Below are 17039 nucleotides of genomic sequence, written 5' to 3' on the forward strand. Positions count from 1 at the left end.
GGAAAACAGAAAACAATTATCAGGTAAAAAAAACCTTTTCTTTAACCTTTGAAATTCACCATTTAAAAAATGAGTCAGACCATCAAGGGAATTTATTACCAAAAATAAAAATTTAGTGTCTTGTGAGCAGTGATCTCTGGCTATTACTTCAAGAGTTAGAAAAATCACTACAGTTACTCCACATTGTCAGCCTTTGCTGAAACGGCTTGATTAAATACAGATAAGATGGACTGTAAGGTGCAATTACGTTTTAAATCTGGGTTAAAGACATGAAGCAGAATTCTATGGGTGGGGGAGAATGGTGGTGTTCTGTTTCCTGACTTGTGTCTGGTCTATGGATAAAGCTAATACATTGGTTTTCGAGGCTTTTAATCTGGCACTTTTCATGAATATTCACAAATTTTGTACTATACTGTGTTTTATCTTTACTTCAATAGGATATATACTTAAATATCTTTTACCATAGAATTTTAGTAATAATAGTCACCAATCACTTCTTTATATTTTAATGGCAGTTTTCTGATTGTTGGTTAAATACATTTCAGATTGAAGGCCAAGGACATGGTGCAGTATTTGACTGCAAATGCTCTCCTGATGGTCAGCATTTTGCATGCACAGACTCTCATGGACATCTTTTAATTTTTGGCTTTGGCTCCAGTAGCAAATATGACAAGGTAGAGTATGATGATGCCTCTATATATCTATTCCTTATAATTGTTTGTTTGCTTGCTTTTAAATCCATAGATGTATAGGGATTATATTTCATGGAGGGAAGTTATAATTTTTATATTTCAGAAAAAATAACTTTTACTTAGCCAGCTAGAACAATCTAGATAGCAGTTCTTAGGTTGGGGTATATAAGATATATCATATATATATATATGGGAGATGTTCATAGAGGGATTTGTTGAAATTATGTAAAATGTTTTACTTACGTGGATATAATACATTTATCTGGGTACAATTTTGTGGCTTTTATGTGGTTCTCAAAAAATGTATGGCCTACTTTGATGGTAGCTAATTTTTAAAAAATAAAGATCCTATCTGAGATTAGTGACTAAAAGATTTAAATTGTTTATTTGTGGTAGAGTGGTTTAAAATGTTATAATAAAAATGGAAGTTCAGGTTTAAGAAGTTCTAAATTAAATGATAAAATTTTGAAGTTAGATGTGTTAGGTATGAATTTTTATTTCAGAAATTTTAGAGATGTTAGTTTTTAATATTATTATATAAACCATGCTTACTATATACTTATGGATTTTCTTAAATTGTATTAGTTTGGTTTCATTGAAGAGTTTAATTCAAAGAATAAATTGATTTTTCATTGTAAAATACTAAATCAAATGACCATGCATAGTCATTTTAAAAAACAAGATAAATCATGGTAGCTCTGGGAAAGTAAAGGTACTGTTGAAAGATTTATGCCTGCATTTAATTTTACTATCTAATTTCAAATTACGTTACTTTTAATGTTTTTTATGAATATAATCTCTTCCTGCTCAAGGGAAAATTCATAGTATCTACTTTTCTAATCGTAAAATTTAACGCAGAAAGTACAGATAAAGATTTATTTAAAATTAACTCTAGAAAATATTATTCTTTTATATTGTTTAATACCATGATTTATATTTAAATGTTTGCCTTCCATTAAAAATCTATAATGATAAATTTTTCTTTGTCCAGTCTTTTATGGGTCTTTCTTTTTATAGATTGCAGATCAGATGTTCTTTCATAGTGATTATCGGCCCCTTATCCGTGATGCCAACAATTTTGTGTTAGATGAACAGACTCAGCAAGCACCTCATCTCATGCCACCCCCTTTTTTGGTTGATGTTGATGGTAATCCTCATCCATCAAGATACCAGAGATTAGTTCCTGGTCGTGAAAATTGCAGGGAGGAGCAGCTCATCCCTCAAATGGGGGTAACTTCCTCAGGTAAATGATCATTTGAATAGACATGCAAATTTTCCTTTTGAAATCTTTTAAAATGGATAATTGGGTAGAACTTTGTTTTTAATTGTTTTGAACAAATGAGTAAAATGATTTTTTATATTCTTTTAAAAGTTCTTTGAATAATACTTAAGTATTGTAAGACAGTTAATCAACACTGGAGGTTTAATTAATTTGGGGCTGTATCTATTTATAACCTTCTGGGGACTAATAGGGTACTAATAGGGTAAATCTATATTTGGTATGGGATGAGTCAATTCATTTATTCATTTCGCAACATACATTGTAAATCTCTGTCCCTGACACTTGCTAAGCTGTGGTATTCAGTAGTGAATTAAATGCATTCCTTGTTCTTATGAAGTGAGATAGGTTTGTAAACAGTTAATAAACAAATATATAGTTAATCATGATGAATGTTATTAAGGTGAATAATATAGTGTGGTGTGAGAGAGCAAATAAGACTAGATAGCCTATTCACATTGAAGATTGTTTTAAGAAGTGATCAACTTTTGAAAGTTTAAAAGCAAGATAGGAATGAAAAGTGTTGCTGTTTTGGAGAGTGAAAGTTAACATTAGTTCAAAATTTGAATGGGAGTTGATTTTCTCATCACTTTCCTCATGTTGACAATAAGAAATTTGTTGAATGAAGCAGTAAAGGTTTTTGAGAAAGTGAGTAATCAGGTTTGCCTTTTTTTAAAAGAAGATCTAAGATTAAATCCTTGTTTAAATCCTTAACTGGATATATGACTTTGAACAGTTATTTTGGTTTTCACTTACAATACCACTAATTCTACTTTATAGATTACCACTTTATAGGTATTATTAGTTCTACTTTATAGACAAAGTGGAATTAATAATACCTATGGACCTGTGATATTGTAAGGATTTTGAGTATCTGAATCATGGTAAACACTTAGTTAAAGTTACGTTGTCATTGTTATTTTTAATAAATTAAATTTGAAGGGGGTATGTTTCTTTTTTTTTTCTTTTTTTCCTCTCTCTCCCCTATCATTTACAGTTGCTCGTTTTAGGTCTTTTATTCAAGCAAAATTTGTGTTTAATTCTGGACTCAAAGTGAGGTTGATGAATGAAATGGTTTGAAGTATCCTTAGCATTTTTGTGATTTACATAGGACTGAATCAAGTTTTAAGTCAGCAAGCAAACCAGGATATCAGCCCACTGGACAGTATGATTCAAAGACTACAGCAGGAGCAAGACCTGAGACGTTCTGGTGAAGCAGCTATCAGTAATACCAGCCGTTTAAGTAGAGGTAAGCAGGGACTATTTTAAGTGCAATATTTAAAAAATTAAAACAGTCTAAACCTACAACACTAGAGAAACAGTTTAACAAATATAGTAAATCCATGATATGAACTATTTGACTGCCAAAATAAGCATAATCATGATTTTGAAGAATATTTAATGACCTAAGAAAGTGTTTATAATACAAGGTTTCAAACTATGGACAATGAGTTTTTTAGTAGGTATATCCTTACAAATTTCTTGTAATGAACATGTTTAACTTAGAAAAATGTTTAAGTTAAATAAAGTTCTTGAATACATTTCTTTGATAGTGGAATACATTCAAAACCACATTCTTGAACATCTCACCACTCTTATTGTTGTATATTACTAAATTTTAGAGAAATTTTAAAGCAGATTTATGAACTATGAATGTCCTTGGGTTTGTCTGTTTTTGCTTCTTACATGGTTTTCCCCAAAACATACAGTGGGCATTTTTTAAAAACAGTGATTTTACATCTTTGGAGATAGTCAGTAGTTATGATTCATTAACTTACCTGATCAACTAAATAACCTTATTTTGTTTTCATTAAGCTTTGCTTGTGGTTTAGTTCCTGATTTGGTAATTTGATTATTTGCCATAGTATGAAGTTTCATGTGAAAGATAGTATGGATTTTTTTTCTCCTGGTATTTTTTTTGGTTTGTTTGTTTCCTGTTACAAGCTAATGGAGAAATATCTCTAAATAGAGCTTTCTATATTAATTTTTGCTCTTAGGCTCTACAAGTTCTACCTCAGAGGTTCATTCACCACCTAATGTAGGACTAAGGCGTAGTGGTCAAATCGAAGGTGTACGGCAGATGCACAGTAATGCACCAAGAAGTGAAATAGCCACAGAGCGGGATCTTGTAGCTTGGAGTCGAAGGGTGGTAGTACCTGAGCTATCATCTGGTGTAGCCAGGTAAGGGGAGTTACGAATTTGTTTGTATTCATTTTGAGTTGGTCTTCAGAGTACCTTTCCAGCTCTAATTTGTCTTAAATTTATCTGAAAAGAGCTAATGTTTTAAACTATTCATGACTCTGGAGAAAAGTTAAATTTCAGTAAATGTCCCTTCCTAGGATGATTCAAGTAAATGACACTTATGGGGGTAGGAGTTTTTAAGGTGAGTGGGAGGAATTACAAATTTGGCTTGAACAAATACATGAGATTTTACCGAGTAGCATATTTGAACTTTAGTTTGTCTTACTTAATTGTATCTTAAAACACATTTCATAAAGTTTGTTACAACTGAATTTTTTATGGATTTTACTAATCATTCACACCAAGTCATTCACAGGCATAGTGAAAATACATTATTTATTGATAGGTTATTACTGATTTTTTTTTTACTGTTGAAAAATATATGTGTGTGTGCTCAGTGGCTTCAGTGATATCTGACTCTTGCAACGCCATGGGCCGTAGCCCACCAGGCTCCTCTTGTCTATATTTTCAAGGCAACAATACTGGAGTGAGTTGCCATGCCCTCCTCCAGGAGATCTTCCCAACCCAGGAATCAAACCCATGTCTACAGCATCTCCTGCATTGGCAAGCGAGTTCTTTACCAGCTGAACCACTGGGGAAGCCCATTTAAAAGTATACCTGTAAAACTAAAAAGTCTTGATTTAATGTAATCCTATTCTCAAGGTCATTGCTGTGAGAGAAGTTTATATCCAATTCCTTTTGATTCTTTAGTAATGAAATACTCATGAAGTAGGTCCATTTGAACCCCAACTAATACTTACTGTATATTTTAATACTGTACTATAATAAAAAAGATTAAATTTGATTTTAGGATTATCTAGTTCTTAAGAGAGTAATTATATAGTTAAAATATTTTAAATCTGATTATGCTTTTTTGATTGGATGATACTTCAAATTTGTTTTAAGTTTTAGGATTATACACCTGAAGTTTAAATTTGAACCATAATTTTATCTGATGACAAATACACTCAGATGTTCTTATTAAAAATTAACTCTGTATTTTTAGTTATATTGATGTCTACTTGTTAATTACAATGTTAAGGTTTGAAGAGGGTACAGTAAGTAACACCCATCATTTTAAAAACAGATCTGACTACTTGAAAAATGACTCAGAAGAATAAAATAGGAAATCAGAATATTACTTCTGTTATTGATATAGCTGTGAAGAACATAACTATCTGCATGAACGTTTGCTTCCTTATACTGAACTTCAGTACAGGTAGCACTGGGCCACGGTATTTCTCTCCATGTGAGGCAGTGGTTTCCCTTTTTAAAATGCAGAGCAGAATGTATACATTACAGGCAGGCGTAGAACTGGGCCATTCTAAAATGGATTTTCCTTCTGGAACATCCTAGTGAAATTGGTTCACTCTTCCTACCACCAGCAACGCATGCAAAACGGTGCAGCCCCTCTGGAACAGTTTGGCGTTTTCATAGAAACCTAGACTATCACAAGATCCATTGATTGCACTCTTGGGAACTTAACCCAAAGAAATTAAACTTATTTTAACCCAAAAACCTCTACACAAATGTATAGCAGCTTTATTCATAATAGCCAAAACCTAGGAATACCCTAGATGTCCTTCACTGAGTGTATAATCAAACAAACTACAGTATATCCACACCATAGAATACGACGTCATTAAACAGAAACGGCCTGTTGGTACACATCTTGATTGAGTCGTGAGGGCTTTATGCTGAGAATCCCCGTTTAGGGACTACTCTTGACATGTCAAAAGTATAGAGATAGAGAACAGACTAGTGGTTGCTAGACACTGTGGGGAGCAGGGGCTGAGGAGAGGAGAAAGGTGGATATGATCATTAGCAGGGCACTCAAGGGAGCTTTGTGGTAATGAAAATGTTCTGTATCTTGACTGGGGCAATGGATACAGAAACCTGCACGTGTGATAAACTTGGATAGAACTAAACACACACACACACATATGAGTAGCATAAAACTGGGTGATTCTGAATATCAGTGGGTTGTATTCAATATCCAGATCCAAGTTATGATGTTGTACCATAATTTTAGAAGATACCACCTTTGGAGGGCACTGGGTAGAGGATACAAGGAACCTCTCTGTATTATTTCTTAGAACTGTGTGTAAATCTACAATTATCTCAATAAAAAGTTTAATTAAAAAAAAAAGAAACAAAATTAAATCCAAGGCTATTCTTTTCACAAGATTTAAATTCATTCATTTCCACTCAGAATTCCAACTAGCTGCATTAGAGGTTCTGCAGTTAAGTATAAAATGACAGCATTAATTCACCCCAGTAATAAAATATCAACATTATAGGGCACTTCCAAATTTGAATATTAACTTCTTTCCAACTGTGTTAACTCCAGGGAAAAATTAAAGTTCAGAGAATAAATACCCTTACAGTTCAGAAACTTTGAAGTTTTAAGGAATTAAAATTCTAAAAAAATTCTCTTGTCCTTGTGAGTTCAGGTTCTATGAAATTAAACTTCACAGTTAATGTTCCTAAAAACTTCTGTACCTCAAATTCAGCTTGATATCTGGATAGAGTTGAAGTTTTTTCAGTGACTGAGGCCTGACCTTCCTTTCATCAGAGAGAATGCAGTTCTTTCAGGGCTTCGGGAGTTAATCGTAGATCTCCCTCAAAGATCTGTTGTGCCTCTGTTTGTTTGTTTGTTTGAAGATTCCAACTGTCTCTGTGACACATTAAGATTATCACAGCATAAGCCCAACACTGTCATAATTAAATTCTGTTTTTAATGTTTGACAGTGTTCTGAGATCCTAAAACTTTATTTGCCAAAGACCATAGCAGAAAATGGTAGTATCAAGTTCAGGTGGACAGATTCTTTCTTTCCTACTGGAAAGACATCCAGTCATTTAATACTAAATGTCCAGAACTCACAGTCTCTGAATTGAAGCTCAGAAATCTTTATCACATGCCTAATCTGAAAAGAAAACATTGATGCCTGACTTTTCCTTTGGGGAGAAATCGGTTACAGAAATTATAGATTAGGATATGTGGCTTTGAATTCTCTTTCAGTAGGCAAGAAGAATGGAGAACTGCAAAGGGAGAAGAAGAAATAAAGACTTACAGATCAGAAGAGAAAAGAAAACACTTGACAGTTCCGAAAGAGAATAAAATGCCCACTGTCTCAAAGGTAAATAGTGATTACTTGGATGTTTAATATTTGCCTCATTAATATAATGACCATTTAAAGGTGGTTTTGTAATTAAAGATGTGAACATTATAGACAGGCTATTTACCTAATGAAATAAAGTTAACATAGTTAATTCTCAGTTACCTTTAGATTATCTTTGAATCTTTATACATGTCATACTTTCTAGTGTACATTTGTCTCAAATTCCAATTGTAATATGCCTGATAAATCCAATACATTTATACCTTAATCCTAAGCAAGATCCTTTTTTAGTTTTGCCTTTGGTGGCACACTCTAAAACAGTGTTTTGGTTTAATTTTTTGTCTTTTTTTTTTTTTACTGTTTTGCACCAATGTGTTATTGCAGATAATCAAGTCAGCTATGCTGCTATAAATAATAGTTCTAATTTTCTCCATTAAGAGAGGTAAATTGTCCCTCTTAGTTTGCCCTATTAGTTTTTCTGTCATCCTACTGTGGAAAAAATTTTCAGTCCAGTGGATTTCAGTCGGTTATGCCCTAATCTGGAGGAGAGATGGACTTAACTGCTGGAGTATCAAAGGATGACTGGTCTCTTGACCCAGCTTTGTACTTGGTCCTCTTATTTGAGCTCCTCAGATGTTCTGAAGTAGTCTCCTTTATTATAACTCTCTCTTCTGTTTTGTAACCCTTCACAGAACTCAAGTAGTCCTTTGCCACTTTATGTTTTCCTGTAGGTAAGAGTATCCTATAAGAGTATCCTACCTTGGCAACAGTAGGACCCCGCCCTGCTAGAATTTCTGTTAGTATAGTTTGAAATAATTTTTTCTTTTTTAAGTTTTTTGTTGGTTGCAGTGGTGGTTGTTTTCATGGTGGCCTGAAAGCATACCTATTTTTAGTTTCCTTTCTTCTGACTCCAAAGATGTGGGGACATGAATTCGTATAATGATTGTGAGCTAGTGCTACCACTTTTATGGATAGGATATGGTAATATCTATAAAATTAAAAGGATGTGCTTATCTTTTAATAGTGCTTCTTCAAAGACTTTTTTAGAAAGGAAAGGATTGATGTGAATGTATGTATGTTTGTGTGCATGCAGATATTTATTGTCTCTGGTGGCAAACACTGAAACAACTTTAGTGTCTCTTGGTAGAAGAAAGGTAGGATGTCATGACATATATACATGGAATATTATACAGTTTTTTTTTTTTTTAAGAAGTTAGAGTTCACTCCATTGCTGTGGAAAAATACTCACGATGTATTTGTTTAGTGAAAAAAAGCAAGTGTAACAGTAATATTTATAACATGACCTCATTTTTGTTTTTCACATTTTATGAGAATGGAGAAAGGTTTGAAAGCACTTACCATGCGACTAATAACATTGATAATCACAGATGTACAAATTGTGAGATGCTACCTTACACCTCAGAGTTGCATTAATTTTTTCCCTCTAATAATAGAGGGTACTGACTGTGTAGGGGAGTTGTATAAGTTAATGCAGAAAAACTGTTTAGAAAGCAGTTAGAAAGTTGATTTTGACAATAAGTATGGATGTGAGAGTTGGACTATAAAAAATTGATTCTTTTGAACTATGGTGTTGGAGAAGACTTGAGAGTCCCTTGAACTGCAAGGAGATCCAACTAGTCCATCCTAAATGATATCAGTCCTGGGTGTTCATCAGTCCTGGACTGATGCTGAAGCTGAAACTCCAATACTTTGGCCACCTGATGCGAAGAGCTGACTGATTTGAAAAGACCCTGATTCTGCGAAAGATTGAGGGCAGGTGGAGAAGGGGATGACAGAGGATGAGATGGTTGGATAGCATCACTGACTCAATGGACATGAGTTTGGGTGGATTCTGGAAGTTGGTGATGGACAGGGAGGCCTGGTGTGCTGCGGTTCATGGGGTTGCAAAGAGTCAGACAAGACTGAGCGACTGAACTGAACGTGGTCTCCAAATGAGTGTCTTAAAAATATTTTTCTTAAATATTTATTTCCCTTTAGGGAAATGTATTTCTCTGATATAAAAGCCTTGGTAGGTGGTCAAGGTCTGGTTTGATGGCCTCTGTGTTAGGAACTGAAGCTCTTCAAATTTTTCTGATTTTCTTGTGTGTGAATTTGACCTCTGGCCTCAAGATAGCAGCATTTTCATATAAGGCTGCAGGAGGGAAGGCAATTTTATTAAGGAAGGTGCAGAAGGTACACGTGCTCTCCTGATGAAAGTTTTTTGAACTTTTTCTGCAGCACTGTACCAGATAGCCTGTTGCCCAGAATTTAGTCACTTGAAAGTCTGACAGTGAAAATTTCATTTTCTGTGCAAGAGGAGGGGAACAGATGTTGGTTGACAGCCGGCTTTTTCTTCTGCGTTAGATATAAGTCATGTTCTTTGACTTGGAATTTATCCTAAAGAAATAAGAACTGTGGATAAGCTTTACAAAATGAAACAAAAAGCATTTTTAATGAAATAGTTTTGAGTAGGTAAATAATATTTATGTTAAATGAAAGAAGCAAGATCTATTACATTTTTAACATACTCAAAGCATATGAGATACAGTTGAGCATCATTTCCTTTTTTATAGCTTTTACATATTTTCACAGAACTACAGAACCCTTCAGTAATTCTTTTAGAGAATATACGTGGAGTAAATTTTGAATGTTAGCATGAGAAGATTCACTTGGCTTTTACAAGTAATAGCCCCAACACAAGTAGAGCTACAGTGCTGGAAAGACATGACAAGACTGGTTGTGGGGAGAGCTGCAAAGTGGAAGGGATGGAGGGGCAGGGATGTTTGGACTTGGGTTTGCAGTATCACAAGTCTTGAGGTACACACCCATCCCCCCATGCATATATACAGATGCTTTGTTTAGAAGACAGAGCAAGACCTAGATTATTTTTTCTTTTTCCTTCCCTTCGAAAGTGCCATCCAGCACACTTGTGAAACCAGAGTCAATCATATTCAGATACTCAAAATAGCATATTATTCTGAGAGAGAAAAGAGACGATATTGGAAGCATGATATAGCAACAAGCTGTTTTGGGGAGTGTTTTGTTGGAGAAATTAGGATGAAACCTGTTGTCCTTGAAATGGAGAATTCAGTGGAAGAGTTGAATAGAAGAGTATCAAACACTGAAAAATGAGTTAGTAAGCTGGAATATGAAGTTGAAGAACTCTTCCAGAATGTATCAACAAGGGATAAAATAATGGAGAGAATGAGGGAAATGTGAGAACCATATACATATATGTGTTTTTGTAAATGTGTGTGTTGTATACACACATACATACACACTAGAGGTATGTAGTAAAAAAGCTTTATTTAGTAAGAATCTTCGAAGAAGAGAAAGACATACAGAGGGAGCAAAGAGTTGAAAAAAATAATGAACCAAAATTTTCTAGAAATAATCTCCAAGCAAATGCATAGTATGCCAACTAAAATAAAGAAAAAATAATGTAAAATATAAAAATATAAAACCTCAGGTGAGCATATTATAGTGAGATTTGAAAACATCTAAAAGGAAATATCCTGGAAATTTCTGGAGAGAATAAGAGAATTACCTTAAAATAACCCTGAACTTGACTGATGTTAGTTTTTGTTTGGTGTTAACAGAGTGGGTTATACTGAGCACCCTACAGCAAGAAGAGTTAAGAAGGCCTTAAGGAATTGATTCACATTAAGAAAACTATCTGCAACCCCAACATAGTAGTGTTTGTGCCAGTTTCTTATTGGAATGGTGACAATATGCTGGAGCCACGTGCTAATAACATGTCTTGGTTCGAGGGTTGGAAAGTCACCTGTAATGATGGTAATAGCAGTGGAACAGTGAAGCTTAAAGCTCTGAATGGCATCCTGCCACCAACTTGTCTGACTGACAAGCCCTTGGTGCCTGCCCCTCCAGGTAGAACCGGACCTGTCCCTGTGGGCCAGTCTCAGACTGGGGTTCTCAAATCTGGCATGTGGTCACCTTTGCTCCAGTTGTCATTACAACTAAAGTGAAAAAAAAAGGTCTGTTGTGCAGTTAAAGCCTTGAGTGAAGCTTTTCGGAGGACAGTGTAGACATCAGTGTCAAGAACATGTCTGTCAGAGATGCTTGCCATGGCATTGTTGCTCCTGAGAGCAAAAATAACCCATCGATGGAAGCAACTAACTACACAGCTGAAGTGATTATCCTGAGCCAGCCAAACCAAGTCAGCTGTTCACCTGTTCTGGATTGTCCACAACTAACATAGCTTGCAGGATTGTTGAACTGAAGATGACGATGGTCACTGTTCTGGGAAGAATCTTGTGAAAGATAGCCCCAAATTCTTGAAAGGTGTTGATGCTGCCTGCCACTGTTGATAGGGTTCCGGGCAAGCCACCTGTGTGTTGAAAACTCCTCTGACTATCCTCTGGGTCATTTTGGTATTTGTGAATGAGACAGAGATTTACTGTGGTGTCGTCAAAGCAGTAGACAAGAAGGCAGCTAGAGCTGGCAAGGTCATGGTGTGTGCCCAGAAAGCTCAGAAGGCTAACTGAGATCATCGTCAATACCTGGCACTCCAGCCTTCATCAGTGGTGGAAGAACTGTCTCAGGGCTGTTTTGTCTTGATCAGTCATTTAGCAAAGAACAATTAATGATAGCAATGATAACAAAACCTTGAAGGAAAGGAGAATGTTTTGTGGACCATCTGTTTTTCTCTGTGTGGCAATTTTAAATTAACTGCTTTTTAAAGCAGTACTTTTTTAATGGAAACAACTTGACCAGAAATCTGTCACAGAATTTTGAGATCCTTGTAAAACAATGAGGGGGGGGGGGGGAGGGGGGAAAGTGAAGATATAATTATAGGTTCAAAGGAGTTAGGATATAAATAAGAGGTTCAAAACTATTTTCTGTTAGCACTTTGAAGATAATGTTCCTTTTTTATTGTATGATTTATTGCATGGTGTATGTATAAGTCTGACGTCAATCTTTTTTTGGAGGTAATTTTTAGTATTTTCCATTTATTTTTTATGTTCTTTAGTTGGGTTTCTTTTTCAGGTGTAAATTCTTGAGTTTGTTGAGTTTTTTCATGTCTGTAACTGTGTTGGACTTTCATTTATTTTGATTATTCTTAGTTGTTTTCTCTGCTGCAGAAGACTTTCCCCACATTTGCTTCCCACATTCGCCTGCAGCAGGAGAGAGAGAGCCAGTTACCTTGGTATCCAAGCCTCGTAGCGACCAGTTAGCTTTGTGATCACTATTTTGTTTCCTAGTTTGCTTCTGCCTGTCACTTATGCCTCACATTCTGAGGTCCTCTTTCCTTTATCTGTTTTACAGCTTTGATGTGGATATAAGAGATTTCAATGTTAGACTTAGTCTGTTTTTATGAATCCTCAATCAAAAAAGGTTTTTATAACCTATCAATCAGCAAGTGAATTTCAACCTATCACTAACCTGTGTTTTAGCTTAATGTTAAAATACTTGAGCTGGTATTACAGTCTGTTGCTGCTGCTGCTAAGTCGCTTCAGTCGTGTCCGACTGTGGGCGACCCTATGGACAGCAGCCCACCAGGTTCCTCTGTCCATGGGATTCTACTTATGTGATAATCTTAAACATGAAAGAGAAAAAAATGTAACTTTTAAAAAGCATTTTCTTTAAGCATACTGTAAATAAATTGAATTTACTTTTTTCCAGAATCATGCTCATGAACATTTCGTGGATCTTGGAGAATCCAAAAAGCAGCAGGCAAATCAACACAATTACCGCACAAGATCTGCATTAGAAGAGACTCCTAGACCTTCAGAAGAGATAGAAAATGGCACAAGTTCTTCAGATGTGAGAGCTCAGCACATTCATAAATTTCTGTTTTCATTTTGATTTGTTTTTTAAAATATAACCTGTATTCTTTGCATCCATTGATATATTTGTAGATGTAGCTCAAACATGGTATGTCTAGGTCTTAAAATGACAGTGATAGCTGAAGACCGTAGTGTGTGTTCAAGGCATGGCATAGTTATTCATAACCTCAGGTCCACAAAACAAGTGCATCTGAATTAATTACTCCCATTATGAGGACTCTGAAGTGCAAAGATGTTTAGCTTACACATTTACCTAACTATTAAATGGTAGAGTAAGGAATTAAACCCGGGTTCCTTTTACTCCAAAACCAAGCTTTTTAATACCATAAAGCTCTAGTCTGTATAATACAACTGATGAATAGACAGTCAGCAGTTTTAGTTACTTTATAATCTCTGTACCAATTTATAGCTTTCTCAATGTAGATTTTAAAGTACTCCTTATGTATAAGTATTTTCATAAATACCATTGTCCCCACACAATTGTATATTCTTTCAGCAAAGACAGTCCATTTGCCTTTATAAATCAAGCTTGCTTAGATGTACAACTGTCTTTCTTCTGCCCCACTCTCCTTATTACCCTTCACTCACAGTTAAGTCAAAGACTGATCTGAAGTGTTGACAGCTATATGCTTTTGAAGTCATGTTTTGCAGTGGCAGGCATGCGTGGGGATTCTCCACATATATTCTCTATGGACAGGGTTATATTAGCTCAAACTGAGAGTTTCTAACCATAATTTAAAAGTCTCCGCTGGCTTTAGGTCCTAGTATAGCCAGAACAAAATGATATTTTTAATCTGGCAAAAAGAGAAAACATACTCTTTATATAAACTTGACATTTAACAACTTAGATATACCACAAAACATAAAATATGTGTGTGCTAGTTGTTTGCATTATAAAGTGTTTTATTTTTGAAAGATTTATAGTATCCTCTTAAATAAAAGTTTCTATAAAATTTTAAAAATACGAATCAAGTAAAACTGGATTTCGAGGTACAACTGTTACATAAGAAAATTACAAATTCTTTCATTTGTCTTCAAAACTAATTTGTTTTTACCTTAAGTTTGTAGAGGAGAACAGTGAGAACAGAATATCACCTTTGGCACAATATATCATTTAAAAATGAAACTGTCTTAGATTTCTTGGTTCAAATATTTTGTAATTCCATATAGTACCTTTTTGTATTTAGAATATAGAAGTATGTTTCTGTTCTTCCTCTTTAAAGAAGTAATATACTAAAGGTGGGAAAAATTAGATAATTTGTTTAGTTTCTTTTCAGTCCGTGAGCAGAGATTGTTTGCTAAATATAATTTGCTTTTAGATTTTGATCTTTACATATTTGCTTGATTTTCAAAGCTCTGTGAAAGTTGAGGAATTACATTCTTCATTTTTAAGACATGATAATGGGAAAATTTTTCTCCCCAAAATGTTATATTTGATTAGTAGAAGAATATGTTTCATTATCCTCATGAAATCTGAATATGCCCAGTAATTTAAACATGAACCATTCTTGTTAGAGTGGGTTTAATTAAGCTTTGAAGTAAAATGACCTGAGTTCAAAATAGGCTTTGTTGCTTATTAATTGTGCTGCCTTGGATAAATTTCTTAGCCTGTTGAAGTTTTAGTTTCTTTTATTTAAAAACCTATTTCCCTAGAATTAGTATTACGCTGCTAAGTTGCTTCAGTCATATCCGACTCTGTGTGACCTCATAGACGGCAGCCCACCAGGCTCCCCGTCCCTGGGATTCTCCAGGCAAGAACGCTGGAGTGGGTTGCCACTTCCTTCTCCAATGCATGAAAGTGAAAAGAATTAGTATTATACTTGCTGGTTAATAGAGAACCAAAGATTTCAATATGTTAAAATAATGAGATAATTTTTTAAATGGTAGGATAGTGTAAATAGAATAAAACAATGAAATATATTTCAGAAATCACTTATAACTGGGGAAAAAAGATCTGTTTCCTCTCACCAGTCACTGTTTTGTCTAGATCAAATGGGATGATATATACAGAGTGCTTAGAACAGTTTCTGACCTATTAGTAAAATCTTAATTAATATAAATTGCTATTTTTATTAAAGCAAGATTTTGTGACCACAAAACAATTTTTATAAAGAAAATGGCTTCACAGGTAGTAGCGTGTGTTGACCAATGAATATTTGCTAAAGAGAAACAGAGTGTTTGGGTGGTTTTTAATCTTCCTTATGTGTATAAAATAATACCTGAATTGGAATATTCTTTTTTACATGATAAAGCTATTTTAATAATAATTATAATAAATAAAACCTAAAAGTTCCTAAATTTAAGTTCGGTATCACCCAATCTAGAAGTTGTGTTTGGAGGCTTTAAAAAGTTAATCCATCCAAGAGATTGCTCTGAATCCATTATTAATAAGTATTTATCTTTGAGACTTGTATTTTACAACTAATTTAAATCAGATTTTCATAAGATATCCTAATATGATTCATACTACTAGATATCACTGATATTTTCTATTAATATAATCATATAGAATGTTATTCTGTAAAACTACACAGTAAAATATGTATTCACTATCTCTTAGGAAGGTGAAGTTGTTGCTGTCAGTGGTGGAACGTCTGAAGAAGAAGAGAGAGCTTGGCACAGTGATGGCAGTTCTAGGTAATTTAATGAATTTTTTTTTTCCCCACAAGTACTATAAATTCTTTAGAAAGGTAAAGATTCTTTTCTACCAGAAACATAGTTCAGAGTCCCTTTGGGTTTAAAATTGTAACTAGATCTACAAAATGATGCTTTCAACTTTTTTCCTCAGTCGATATTTTATCTTCTGAATGCTGTTATTATTTGTAATACTGAACCACAAACTAGTTTCATTACTGGTTTTGAGAAATACTTATGCATTAAGTTATGAAAGTAACGAGATTTTGTAGAATTAACTATCTTTTATAGTGGAATTTGTTAAATGCTAGTAGTATTTTCTTCTGGCAATGAGAATAAGCTTTCCCTTTTTCCTGTTTTTCCCACCCCATTTGATCATTTAAGCAAGGATTCCTTCAGCCCATTAACTGGTGATTCATATTGTTACAGAGCTTAATGGCTTTGCCTGACATTGTGAGGTCTTAGTAACAAGGAGGAGTAGAGCCTTTGGGAATGCTAATTATGTTTAGCCCTTGATACTTATTCCTTGACAGCATTAGTTCTTAAAATTCCAAAGAAACCAGGAGGCTATGTGTAAAAATTCTTCACCTCTTATTATCACGGACATTGTCACAGGACATACTATCCTGTTTCCACAGTAGTTGCTCCTAGTAATGATATGCAAGTGTTCATCATTATGCCTGGTAGTTTCCTATATTTAAAATAAGACAGCAGAAGAAAAACCTGCTTTCTTTTGGTTTAGCAGTGGAAATAGAGTATATTTATATTTTGGAACACCTCAGGTTTTACTCCAGACCACCAAAATGTATATTGCAGTAAAGCAAGTCACATGAATTTTTATTTTCCTAGTGCATATAAAAATTGCATTTTCACTGTACAGTGAGGTGTGCAGTAGTGTTATCTCTAAAAAAAATTCAACATTTAAAAACATCATTAATTTAAAAATAATGCTATAGGGAAAGTGGCACTGATAGACTTGCTTGATGCCAGCTTGCCACAAACCTTGAATTTGTAAAGAAGAAACGAAAGAAGAAAAACCACAGTATCTGCAAAGCACAATAAAACAAGTTATGCTTGTATCTCAGACCATGCAACAGCATAAAAGTTCTTGTTTTGAAAAAACAGTGTTCACTTCAGCTGTTGGAGAAACTATTGTAAAGAACATAGGCCTCTGGCATTTGTAGTTCTGTGCTGGCAGCAGCAGATTTTCTGTAAGAGCTGAGTGTTCCATAGCATAGCAACAGTGAGCAGTTTGGCAAGTGCC

General features: G+C 34.5%; 1 protein-coding gene across 1 annotated transcript in view; it reads left to right on the forward strand.

Moving 5' to 3' along the window:
* The window catches only part of PHIP (pleckstrin homology domain interacting protein), a 113052-nt gene that overhangs the window by 59309 nt on the left and 36704 nt on the right, over positions 1–17039 (forward strand). Inside the window, exons 13-19 of the mRNA XM_010855269.1 lie at positions 546–674; positions 1710–1935; positions 3083–3220; positions 3969–4152; positions 7235–7352; positions 12978–13118; positions 15702–15778. Coding sequence (XP_010853571.1) covers positions 546–674; positions 1710–1935; positions 3083–3220; positions 3969–4152; positions 7235–7352; positions 12978–13118; positions 15702–15778 — 1013 coding nt within the window. The remainder of the gene's footprint in view (positions 1–545; positions 675–1709; positions 1936–3082; positions 3221–3968; positions 4153–7234; positions 7353–12977; positions 13119–15701; positions 15779–17039) is intronic.

This window comes from Bison bison, unplaced genomic scaffold (assembly GCF_000754665.1).
Source record: "Bison bison bison isolate TAMUID 2011002044 unplaced genomic scaffold, Bison_UMD1.0 scf7180017864362, whole genome shotgun sequence".
Classification (NCBI taxonomy): domain Eukaryota; kingdom Metazoa; phylum Chordata; class Mammalia; order Artiodactyla; family Bovidae; genus Bison; species Bison bison.